General features: G+C 38.5%; 1 protein-coding gene across 1 annotated transcript in view; it reads right to left on the bottom strand.

The window, feature by feature from the left end:
• Positions 1-436: 436 nt before the first annotated feature.
• Positions 437-13,237, bottom strand: part of kiaa1549la (KIAA1549-like a) — a 112,855-nt gene continuing 100,054 nt past the window's right edge. Inside the window, exons 15-23 of the mRNA XM_073472740.1 lie at positions 12,193-12,317; positions 10,326-10,543; positions 8,277-8,409; positions 5,654-5,895; positions 5,227-5,395; positions 3,405-3,502; positions 823-968; positions 578-732; positions 437-466 (exon numbers count right to left, since the gene is read on the bottom strand). Of these exons, the coding sequence (XP_073328841.1) occupies positions 437-466; positions 578-732; positions 823-968; positions 3,405-3,502; positions 5,227-5,395; positions 5,654-5,895; positions 8,277-8,409; positions 10,326-10,543; positions 12,193-12,317 (1,316 nt within the window). The remainder of the gene's footprint in view (positions 467-577; positions 733-822; positions 969-3,404; positions 3,503-5,226; positions 5,396-5,653; positions 5,896-8,276; positions 8,410-10,325; positions 10,544-12,192; positions 12,318-13,237) is intronic.

Raw genomic sequence — 13,237 nt, forward strand, 5'->3', positions numbered from 1 at the left:
GAATAATTCACTGAGGGCATCTTTAAAAAAATATATATATAAAAACTGTGTGCTGTACTGAAGTGCTACTGTGCTACCATTGTGTCATGTCACAGGAAATTTAGCTCACATGTTTGTAGAAATATGAGTCAACTTGTTAAATTTGATTATTAGAGGTAAAGGTTGTAGGTTGTATTTCTTTATCAACATGTTAATAAGTATATAATAAGTATATAATTTCAGTTTATATATTCGTTTGTTTGTTTTTATACAAAAGTAAAAAATCAACACATCTAACTCAGTGCAGGACAGATTCCAGTGAGAGGACACTCGAAAAGACAGATGACTTGTTTTCCCCTCTCACTAAACAAACACGACAACATTACACAGCAGTGCTGAGCTGATCTGACCCACCAAGTTACTGGCTGTTTCCACTCAGTGTCACAGGCAGACGACTTCAGCAGATGGTTTCAAGATGACGTGAGTTCTGCAGGGAGAAGAGAAGGACTGCTTCACACACTGAAAAATACTGTTACAAAAAGCGTTTGCAGCTTTTAATGTCTCAAATTACATGAAGTGGAAACGGTGCGTGTCTCACCGGTGTGTCGTTCCACTGCCGCGGCAGGTCTTCTGGCTCAGGTGGGTAGGACATCCAGGACGGGCTACGGTATGAGGACGGCGGTGACATGACAAAGTAGTCTGAGTAACCCGGACGGTTGGCTGATATAGCGTACACTGCTGTTATTGGGTTTCCTGTGAGAGGTGGGAGAAGATGGATTTAGCCAATGACTTTACTTACTTTAGCTACTGTCTTCATTTCAACACACAACCTCTCTGTCTTACCTGAGTAGGTGGTGATGGACTGGTCGACAGTGACAGCAGGGAAGGGGGTCCTGGACAGCGGCAGGTATGGGGCACCATTGTGCTGCTGGGCCTGCAGGTCTGATGCCTCTGACACACGAGGCTTCAGGCTAACATCAGGGGTGGAACTGCCAGTGGAGAGGAGCGACACATGTTAACCTGATGTACAGTAATTAGATAACCATTAAACAAATTAGCACTCAATTTACAGCACTTGTTTAATACAGCAGTACAAAACTAAATCAAGAAAATAAATAGTGATAATAATAATTCTAGCTTACATCACATTTTTAGATTAAAACTCCGCAAACATTTTACAGTGTTCAAAAAATGTGACTAAATTGCATGTATGGTAGTTGCAGTTTAGGCTGAAACACACAATTGAGGGTCAATTACAGGTGGAGCACTGAAAGGGTGTGAAGTGTCTGAAGTATAATCACTGAAAGCATTTGAAGTTTGAGTTTTTAGTTTAAGCCCTCAAAGCAGTTGAGATGTGATTTTGTATGTGAGACCTTTCATTAAAGAGGAGGAAATACAAGCAATTTCAGTTAAAGTTGAGGGGTGACATATTTTTGATAGTTGAAGTGTCAGTTGGTTTTTATGAGCAGTGGCAGCAGTTGAACTGTCAGCTGAAGCGCTGGGTCAGTGGATGTGTTTCCATTCAAAACAAACACACCACCAGCAGACAGAAGACAAGACGTAGAGTACATCATGAATCAGATATATTTTATCATATTGCATTTTCCTTTTAACAAATGTGGACTAATTATACTAAAAACAGTTAAGCCAAGGTCTGTAAGATTCTGCTGTATAACATGCAGTACTAATGCTTCGTAAAGAAATACTGCAGTATTTATTCATATATTGTTTTTCCAGCAGAAAGAAAATGATCTACATTTGTTTTTTGTCCAATGACAGTCAATAGTTTAATTTGTATGAAAAGGTGTATTATTTTAAGGGTAAAAATATAACCACACACTGTACTCAAGGCAGAACTAAGGTTGATACCACCTTAATGTTATTGTTGTTAATGTTGTTAATTTTATTTTTTATTTTAAAATAAAATTAACATTTAGCACTTGTCAATCCTTTATTGTTTGAAAGCAGAGATGCAACTAACAAGCATTTCTGGGAATGTAGGAAGTTTTAGCAGCCTTAGTTTACACTCACTCAACAGAAACATATCTGGAGGTGTTTTTATGCTGATTACATGATATACATGATACAGTTAATCTCCATATATTTTAATTTCCCCACTTCTGACCAACAAAGATAAATAAAGGATTCAGTATCTCCCCGATAGAGTTGTTTTCCTGGCAATAAAGAAATTATTTCAGAAACTAGACCTTCATGTCGGGGAACAATTACAGAAATATAATTGAATAGTTGACTCTATAAACACAATATAAAACAATTCCAAACAATTGAAAAACATTTGAGAAGTTCTTTTTGGTGTCTGGTTGAAATGTCGGGGCATTTTGGGTAGTCAGACTCATGATCTCCTGTCTATGTCCACGTTCCACAGACCTGTTATTGCTGTCTGTGTAGACTAGTTTTCTATTTTCAGTGCAACAGTGGTTTCAGTGGTTTTATCGTTATACTTTACAACCTGTTCCACAGTGCAGCATCCTGCTCTCACTATAGACGTACTAACTGTACATGTCACACCACAGTAAGAGACTGGAGGACAGATGATGACACTGCCAGGGCTCAAGACCATAATGCACTGTGCACACTAATGCCTCACAGTGCATACTAAAGAGGAATTAAAATGCTGCACTCTCTCTCCCCCCGAGACTACAGAGGTACTGATGTATGACGAGCTGACTGATTTACGACTAAAACATTTCTGAGTTTGGTTTTAAAGCAAGAATAATGGTCACACACCTGTAGTTTCAAAATTTTAAATTCAAAATTTAATTAGCCAGACAAAGTACAAACATTCTGAATCTTTCATTATATCTAAGTAATTTAATAAATACATTATGTTTTTGTGTTTTTTTCTTGCAGTGTTGAGTTTGTCCCAGTCAGTCTGCAGTGCATCGCAGCTGGAACATGTTTACTCCTGAGTGGTATTTTCTCTCTATGTCCACTAGATGGCAAACGTGTCCCACCACATGAGCCACAGCAGCTCAACAGTCATCACTCTCTGCAGTGCTAAAGTGCCCAGCAACATGGTGCACACAGCAACAGCATTTAAATGAAGAAGCTGCTCAGTTCAAATGATGCAGTCGAACATACGGGCCAGAGAGAGAGAAGTGAAAGGCGCAGATAGAGAGTGAATGTGGAGGGCAGTCAGTTCAAACGATGCTCATTAATATTCTGTAGCGTTTTTTCACTCTGTTCTCCTGCGTGTTCTCTGCTAGGAATTTATATATTTATCTGACACAGTGGTTAGCTGCAGAGCTGCATTTTGATTGGCTGAGAAGTCATACAGGAATACTTTTAAATGCCACATGTGAACATTTCCTTGAAATTTGATCTTTTGATTTTTAAAAAATGTTTTTTATGTATTTTATGATTCAAGCACCTGTAGTCTGTATTTGTGTGAGTGTGGGTGTTACCGTCGTAGTGAGGTCCCAGGTGGTGGTCCTGGTCTTGAGGGGATCAGTGGCGGGGGAGACCCAATGCCCATATCAGGAAGCTGTGTGAACCGGAAACCCTGCAGAAGTCACAAATGTCATTTAGACATATTTTTAGCTACCATCTGGACCCTGTAGTGTGAGTATAAAATATACTACTATAACGAGCGAAAGTCATAATTCCCAAAGTGTAAGGAAAAACAAGCCAACACTGACAAATAAAGAGGGCTTCAGAATTCAGACGGGTGTCTGATCAGAGCAAAACAGAAGACACAGATTCAAGCTGCGCGAGGCAATTGTATTTGTTGGTGGGTGTTCAATCCTGTGTCACTTTAATCTCTGCAAAGCTTCTCTCTGACTGATCAGCTGTTGGCAATGCACACACAGACAGCACTAACGACAGCTTTTCTGGATGTCCAACCTCTTTGTGCAAGTCTGTGTGCAAACATTTCACTGGATCTAGTGAGTGCTCAAACAATTTAAGGTTTTATGGAATGTTATGAATTTGCAGAACATTCAACATACTTGTGTCTAGATACAGATAACAGGATGTGCAAAAATGCATTAAAACATGATGACTCCCATATGCATGGGGACCTATATTTGCATGACTTTAACAGGCTCATAGAGGCTTTATTTTATTTTTTTGGCAGTGCTATTTGACAACCTCTGACTTGCTCTGTATGGTTTTTACAAGCATAGTATTATGCTCTGGTCATTTAGTGTCCTCATGACATAAAAAGCTGTAGGCGGATTACCTTAGTTACAAAACTTATTTGCAATTTTCAAGTACCTGTTCACATTTTGTGCAACATTGTACTACTCCAGTACTTTTTAAAAGTACAGTAAAGAAATACTGTAGAAATATTTGTACTTTTTTCATAACCCTTTAAAAACTTAGTGACAGCAGCTTGGTTCCTATAAATAAGGTACTTCACACACAAAACCTTTCACGAATGTCACGAAACGTTGAAGATAAAACTAAGCAGCATTAGAAGTAAAAAATGAGCCTGACATAGATCTCCTACTTAATTTGTTATATTATACAAGTTATTTTACTTTTTTTTCTTTTTAAGATTATTTTTGGGGCTTTTGGCCTTTACGGTGATAGGACTGGTATGAGAGTTAGACAGGAAAGTGGGAGAGAGTAGATGAAGGCGTACAGCAAAGGGCCACAGGCTGGAACCCAGGCCACTGCTGGGGACTTTTATTTTAATACCTTAAAGCTACTATAATATTTTGGTAAAAGGTGTCTGGGAAATGTGAACCTACAGAGAATCATTATCCAACTCTAAAATTCTCCTCAGATTGTTTTAGTACCTTTTAGTTAATCGTTTCAGTTTTACAACCTGCAACTTTACAGTTTTGGTTCAGTCTCACTGCTCTCATCAACCCTGTTTCCAGCAGCAGCATGCAGTTGTTTTTAGTCAGTTCTAATAAACTGTCTGTACATTACCTGCCAAGCGCCAAACAGCAAAAAGACAAAGTAAGCAAGTTTCTGTTGAACATAGTGGAGCATTTAGCCGCTAAAGAGCCAAATATTTCCCTCTGGAATTATTGGAGACCAAAGCAGAGCTAAAAGAGAGTGAATATTGTGTTTATCCACCTGACAAACGTCAGGTGGCTAAACACAACTCCAAATGAATGCTTATCTTCCTCCATTTCAACTTGAGGCAACTGTTTGCTAAGACTTTAGCCACATAGACCATGTACAGTATGTATTGTTTGTATAATTTGTCATAACTTCATGGATGATAATGTGAGTTTTTAAATTTTTAAGTGATCTCCTCCTCCAAGGGCTTACTGGTTTGGGCAGGCTACACTGGTGCATGTCCTCATAGCCTGTGCTCCTCTGCCTGCCTCCACAGGGATGGTTCATGGTCCCTGGGGCGCTGGTCACCCCGTCACTGTAGTGGCTGGTGTGGGACGGGTTGTAGGCTCTGTGGGCATGGTGGTGGTGATGGTGGTGACTGCTGAAGAGAAAGCCAAAAACAAAAAAGAAAAAGTTAAGTCAACAGATTCACACCTACTCTCTTTAGTTTCCCAGTGTACAGTGCATAATCAAGTCGACATGTTCAGAAAAATCTACTTTTTGAAAAACTGCTTGTGTGGGACGAACACTGGGATTTCAAATTGTGTTTCAGGGCACATCTCTTTTTTTCTTTCTTACACAACACTGTAATCATGCAGATGTGCTAAGAAATAAATATTATATGAAAACACAAGTTTACTTGGTTGGAGGAGAAGGAGGGTCATGGTCCGGGGGTGCCAGGCTGAAGGCGTTGCCTAGCAACATATGCATCTGCGTACGGACCTCGTCAATGGATGGCTGAGAGCTGAGTGTGGAGGAGTCGGAGCCGCGGTGAGCTTTCACCCCCAAGCTGCCGTTCCCAGTGCCAGTAGATCCACCTCCATAACCCAGAGAGCTCATCAGACGGTCCACGTTGGTCTCCTCAAACGGTTCTGGTTCACCCTGCAGAGCAAACACAAACTCAGTTAGGATGACAGGGATGCATTCATCATCTTGTAAATTAAGTCATAAGGACATGGAAAATGAAATCACACGTGCTCCTGACAGATCAATTCTCCATATCTGACAACTGTATCGAACTTCTGGTTTCCTAAGAATCAAATGCTCTGAGCAATATATAACGGATTTTGGAGTCGATGGTCTTATCAGTTCACGAATAAGCTTTAAAACAGACAGAAAGAGAGTCAATATGTTCAGGAGCAGAAGGTCAGAGAAAACGCATTACAGATCTGCAGTTTCCTCGTACATTTTAAAAAAGGGAGTTGAAACTGAACCAATGTTTTCTCCCTGAACCCTCTACAGAGCAGGTGCTCCTGAAATATGACTGCATGAGTATTTCAGTTACAATACAATGTAGTGCACACCTCATTTGCCAGTGCATTAGATGTTGATGCAACTTAAACTGTATTGCATTATACAGAAATATTCTTCAGCTATTCAGCTTACCCTCACTGATGGAAACAGAGTGAAGAAAATAACTGAAACCCCTGTGAATACAAAACAATACATTCAACAGCACCTTAAACTACATCTCCAAATTGATAACAACGTTGAATCAAACGCCTCTCAAAATCAATAAAACTGAACATTATAACCTCCACGAACGGAGGATTTATTGCAGGAAAGTTGTATTGGAGTGCATTCATTTGACCTAAATGTGCCATTTTACCAACTAGCAGCTGGGTGTTTTTTTATATATTCTATTGAATTAATCATGTATTAATTCACTGAACTGCTTGTTTCCAACCTTTTTTTGTCTATAATTCAAGGACGCATGTTCAAAATGTTAACTGGATTTGATAAGTAAGTAATAGTGCTCAATCTTTAGGCTTGATGCTTCTTCCTTTTTTTGCATTACTAGTACCACATTGAGTGGCAGAAGTTTTTACCATTTATCCGCTACACACCATAGGTATTTATGTATCTTTGACTTGCTCACAAGTTGAAAATCACTGTTTAATAGGGAACGTGTAAGATGCATAACACATTGTGTGAGTTGTGAGCAGGTAGTACAGCTGAGTAAATACCACATTATTTTTAATCTGAATATTTTCTAAAATTCACAGAACATTAACATTAGATATGTTTAATGAAAACTTCAGAAACTAATTTTGTCAGTTTTTCATTAAATTGCAAGGATTTATTAATTTGGAATCTGACCCTCATCACAAAAGGATTCCAATAAAAAATGATCAGGCAGCCTGAGCACATACCATACCCAAACATATACAATACAAAGCAGCACACATTAACATGTAGCAGGCAATCCAGCTTTAGTCACAAACCAACATAAATATACTTCTGTAAATACTGAGTACACTATAATAGGCTGCATACAGTAGCAACAATCCTAAAGCATGAAACCAAACTGAAGAAACTGAAGCTATGTACCTACTGTATGTATACACACACACATTCATGCTCCTGCACAAACACACTCTTTTCTCCTTGTGCCGTTTCAAACAGTTTGCTGCATCCAAGGCTATTAACCGCTATCGAGCCTCCCATCTGAATCCATGAACAGGCTATAATCATATTCAGAGTCATTGACATTCAGCTAGGTAGCACGGTCGCTGCTGTTCCCGTGGTGCAGCAGAGAAGCAGCATAAAGAGATTTTGCTCACACTCACTCTATCTGGCCCCATTTTATCTCCTTCTCTTCCACTCTTTCTTTCCCTTCTCCATCCTTTTCTGTCGTTAAAATGAAGGAATCACTTTTTCTCTAATCTTTTTGTCATTTCCTCCCTTTCCATCTTACTTCCCCTGTCTTTATCTTTCTGTTTGCAGGTTTATAAAGTTCATCGAAAGGTGATTTGTTAATCTTCTATGTGTGAGCTGGGAGTATCAGAATGAGGGTAAAGGAAGGATTTAAATTATAAATGCTTTCAGAAGATTATTTTATTAGTTTGACAAAGTGGCAGAGCTTTACTTTGCCACAACCTTCATCTATTTGGAAAAGGAAGGATCCATCCATGGTTTCATCATCGCTCTGTATGACTCACCTGGTCAGAGGTCAGGCCTGAGCTGCTATATTACAGTTTATTACAGGATCCAACTCCACAATTCCTCAAAGCTTTGCATGGTCTTGCCACTGGGTATCTTCCACAGTAAATCCCTCACATCTTCCATTCACACAATCTTGGCTCTTGTAAAACCCAAGGGTAATAGAGGTCTTCAAATCATTTCTAAGACTCATCTTTAACCAGTTTCTATTCACTGTAGTTTTCCTGTATCTGACATGTGCTCCTGTATACTACTGAGTTAATTTCAGGCTCACTGACTCGCCTTTCATTAGAAGGTCCAAGATTCATCCAGTTACTCACATCATAGCCGTTGTTGCGGATGCCCCTCCTGGATCTTTCTCTCAGCACCAGCAGGTCCATCTCTGTCTCTACTGGGCTCGGGCTGCTCAGAGACTGTCGGCTCCAATAGGTAGGCTCTCGTGGGTGGGAGTACCTGAGGAGAAACACTTTAACACTAACTACAGCTCAGGGCCATACTGCAGCTACTTCTGTTGACAATCACGTCACATCCTGGGATATTTTTTGGGAGGATTTGAGGGTTTTAGAGAGCGAGGATAATTTAAATGCAACACAAGTTTACTTTAGCTGGTTACACGTGGAGGAATTCACTTTAATGAATCTCTAAAATTTGAGAAATAAAAAACAACAACTTATATTCTGCATGGTAAAAAAAAATAAGGGACGCGAAGTTGCATTGAGAATAGGGCTGTGATTTCACTGGAGACGAATCAGTTGATTATTTCCTCAATCAATCATCCTCAAATGTCTTTATTTGTCAACAACCGATAGATAGATAGATAGATAGATAGATAGATAGATAGATAGATAGATAGATAGATAGATAGATAGATAGATAGATAGATAGATAGATAGATAGATAGATAGATAGATAGATAGATAGATAGATAGATAGATAGATAGATAGATAGATAGATAGATAGATAGATAGTTTACTGTCATAGAGGAGTAAAGAACCCAGAACATTTTCACATTTAGGAGGCTGGAGGCTTTCTTTAAAAAATTGCGCAAACTGATTTTAAAAATAGTTGACAAGAAATGTAATAGTTGACAACTGATCGATTAATAGTTTATTTGTTGCAGCTCTAATTGGGAGTTTATGGATGGGAGACCAATTGACACAATGATGTATGTATGATACAACAGCATTTAGTGGTTTTGATGATAATGTTTTAGATGGTGTTAACAGCTAACAAAAAACAAAATAAAAAGGTCACCACTGACTTTGGTTTGGGTGGTTAAAACCTAAAGATAATTGGAACATTTGTTTGGTCTTGCCTATAAACAAAACAACTGTGGAGTTAACTTCATGATTTATTGCTTTACATGAAAAAAGCAAAAATGTTCTGAGATGATTATCTGTGTCAAACAATACATTTCATCCACAGTGTAACTGAATATAGAACCAAAAAAACATCTGTAGGCCTTCCATGTGTCACATGATTAAAATGCACTTTAATGGACATTTAGGCAAATTCTTATTTTTACATTAAAATTCTGGCACTGCTTAATGCTGTGGTGTTTCTGCAGGTTAAATCCCAGGCACCATTTGCTATGTTTACTGTGACATCCATGGATTTTCTAAGTTGAGTTTCAGAGGGGAAATAAACGTTTCTTCTGTGTCTGAACAGCGGATGTAAACGGATTTCATGATCTGTGCAAAGATTGAAAGTGTTTCATCAGCTATTGACAAGGAGAAGCAAAACAGACTCTTGTCAGTATGAAATGTAAAATACTAAAAATCACCCCTCACTACTCACTCACTCCTTATGTGTTGCTTAGCAACTATACTCTACTGCTACACATCTACAGTAGAATTATAATTCTTGGTGGAAAAGTGCAGTTTAAATATTACTTATTAAACAAAAAACGAATAATTAATTCATAAAACTATTTCATCAAAGTCAGATTCATTCTGCCAACACCAGTCAGCTGTACAGCACTCTTTTTCATAGTTTACTGTATAAATATGATTAAATGAAATTGGACAAAATAAGAATAATTTTAGACACTTCAATAATGAAATAGGATTTATCTCTGATCGTGAAGTCCAATCCTCTAATTTTGGGATTGTCAAACATTTTCATTTAACTGTCATAACATCCAGTCAGATTTTGTCCCATGTCTGCCATCATCTGAACAGATGTCTCTGGTTGTTTTGATTTGTTGATTTTAACTATCTGCTGTGCAGTGAAGGCCAATGAAACCTGTGATTAAAAGGACATTCATACGCAGATTCTAAAAATCAATCCAGTCAATCAATATTATTTGTAATCATATGAGGTACATTAACAGTGAAGTGTCGCTATTCCCACAACGTCTACTCCATACCTTTTGTGACATCCTGCGAAGGAGGCCCTCTTCTCCTCTGCGGTCATCGGCTCCTTGACCCCGTCATGGCGACTGTGCCTGGTGTCACGGTGACTATACCCATGGCTGCCGCTTTCAGACAGGGAGAATTCGCCGTACCCTTTCCTCCGAGCCTTCTGTCGCAGTTTGTTCCTGTAGTGCTCGATGTCCGACTTTTGCTTCAACCCACCATGGTTTGCCTGCAAACAATCCATTCAAGTTCTGAACTCAAGAAATCATATTCTCCTGGCACCATACACTTACACTTACAGCCAATTAAGTGTTTTTTCGTGATTAACTTTTTTATTTTTTTTAAAAGTTCTTCGTTGTTTTCTTTCTAGCGCTCATGCAGATCAACGTGTTTGAACAAACATTCCCTACAGCTCAATAATCAGAGAATGTGTCACACCCTGAACATGATATTTTCTGCTAATGTGCACCAATCAATTGCAGATGAACTGGAAAACTGGAGAGCCCCTGAGGGGATTTTCGGGTCCTATATTAATAGATTGAGGGATAATTTATCATCAGGCTGTGTATTGCTGTCTCCTCTGCAGATAGGTTCAGAGAGTTTGAGTTGGAATAAGGACAAAGAGGAAGAGAAGAGTGAGAGGTGACAGGCTGAGTGGGAGAAAAGTGAAGCGTGAGAGACTAGATGAGGAGAGGAGGCTTTGGATTGTGTTTGCAGCAACAACAGCTAAATTCAGTATCAGTGTCCCAGAGGAGATGTTATGATAATACTACAGTACAGGAAGGGCAGAATAAGCGACGCCTGAAACTGTAGAATGTAACATAAAGCAGTGGTGCACAAGCTTTTTGTCTGACAGCCTAGTCAGATGAACTGAAATACCCCTTCACCAACGCCACCCCTCATACTCCTAATGTGTTCAAGAGAATTGATGCTAGTGAATATATACAGATGGGTGTTTTTACAATTTGTTTGTCATACAATTAAACTGTCGATCTGCTTTTAGCTCACTATTTCAACCATTTACCCATTAGTTTTATCTATTACCTTGTCTGTTTGTTTGTTTGTTGGTTGGTTGGTTTGTTAGCAGAATTACATAAATACCACAGAACAAATTTCCATTAAACCTGGATGGAGGATGGGTCTCAGCCCAGAATAGACCCCATTAACTTTTGGTGTGTATCCAGAGAAAGGGACGGATCCAGGATTTTCTTTCACGTTCTTTAACATTGCGAGATCAGGCGTTTTTGGACATTTGTATTAATTTCTCAGGGAATAATGCATGGATCTGAAAATCAGTCGTGTTTAGGCCTAAAATGTATAATATTTTTCAACAAGGACTGGCTCTGTGGCTTTCCATTAATTGATGTGAAGTTGTTTGGGCAGAGTGAGAATTGGTAATTTATTCAATACTAAAAAACATTTTGACCATTTATTCAATCATTTCCTAAGTCTTTCAACCATTTCTCCATTACTTTTAATGTTTTCTCCATATATCCACTACTTTTAGTCAAATATTTGAACCATTTATCGTTTATTATATTAGCTACATATTTACACTGTTAGAGCTGACTCCATAACTGGATATCTTTCTCTTTATTCATTCTTTTTTTTTTTTCAGACTAGTTTAGGCACAACACAATCTTTCCAAAAAATATCTACCACTGGAGTACCGAACTATAAAATGTTGCTATACTGTATGTATTTGTGACTCATGATGATGATGATGCTCTAGTTTTTGCTCTGCCCTTTATTGTCAACACTGTTAAGTCACCTAACAGCTGAGTGTGCTACAGCCTTGAAAGTGTGTGTATAGTATTACGTATATACTGTGTGTGTGTGTGTGTGTGTGTGTGTGTGTGTGTGTGTGTGTAGACTCACCTCCCCGTTGATGACCACAGAGTCTTGGCTGTGGGATGAGGAGGAGGGGTAGGAGTAGGTTGGCTGGGCCGTCATGGGTTTGATGGTGATGAGACGCAGGGAGCCTGAATGGTCGTCATACGGGTCTGGTAGGAAGAGGAAGACAAGTAGGTTAGAAAGAATAAGACAGTCCTTACAGGAGGATGTGATGTTGTAATCATAGGAATTATTATATATTTGACCTATTCCTAAATCATTCACAGAACAATTTCATTCAATCTTCTGAGTATAATTGTAAAATTGTGAGAAAAAGTGTGCAAATTTAGTTAATTACAGCAGTTTCTGACAAACTGGAAACTTGTGTCCAAGAAGCCCTAGAAGGGGTGTCCTACCCTCTGTTTGAATGCACGTAAGGTTGTGTTTTATGATTCCTAGAACTGTGTGTACTGCATCCTTTTTATTCTTCAGAAGGGAAGTGCAGAGAATTTAGGGAAAAAAGGTTTATTCATTTTTTTCCTGAGAGTTAGTTGTGAGGATTGACTGTATAGTAACTATCAAGCTAAAGTTTTGTTTTTTAATTGGAATTATATTGTGTTTGTTATCAACCCATCTTTATGCTAAGCTAAGCTGACTGTAGCTTTATATTTAATGAACACATATGAGAGTGGTAATAAGCCTCACATAACTCTCAGCACAAAATCAAAAACGTCAAACTATTCCTTTAAAGAGGGATGTTAGACAGAAGAGTGTAACTGCTATTTTGTTTTACCAAATTTTAGATGTAAGCAAAGTATGTTGCTGTAGTTTTTCAGAAAACTGAGTTTATAATTGAGCTTACTGAGGGCTGATTGGTGCTGCGTGCTACAGTATGTGCATTTTCTGTTGTGGGTACGGATAATATTAAACACATGAGAAGTTTGGCTCCTATTCTTAAATGAAAAAAGAAAAAATAATACACAAAATAAGGTAAGGTAGCAGCAAAATATTTAAACACTACCTGGCCTCAGTAAATGAAAAATGTGCTGAAAAGTTATCAAACAAATACAGTAAGTTCCTCAAAATGTAA

The sequence above is a fragment of the Pagrus major genome, chromosome 8 (assembly GCF_040436345.1).
Source record: "Pagrus major chromosome 8, Pma_NU_1.0".
Classification (NCBI taxonomy): Eukaryota; Metazoa; Chordata; class Actinopteri; order Spariformes; family Sparidae; genus Pagrus; species Pagrus major.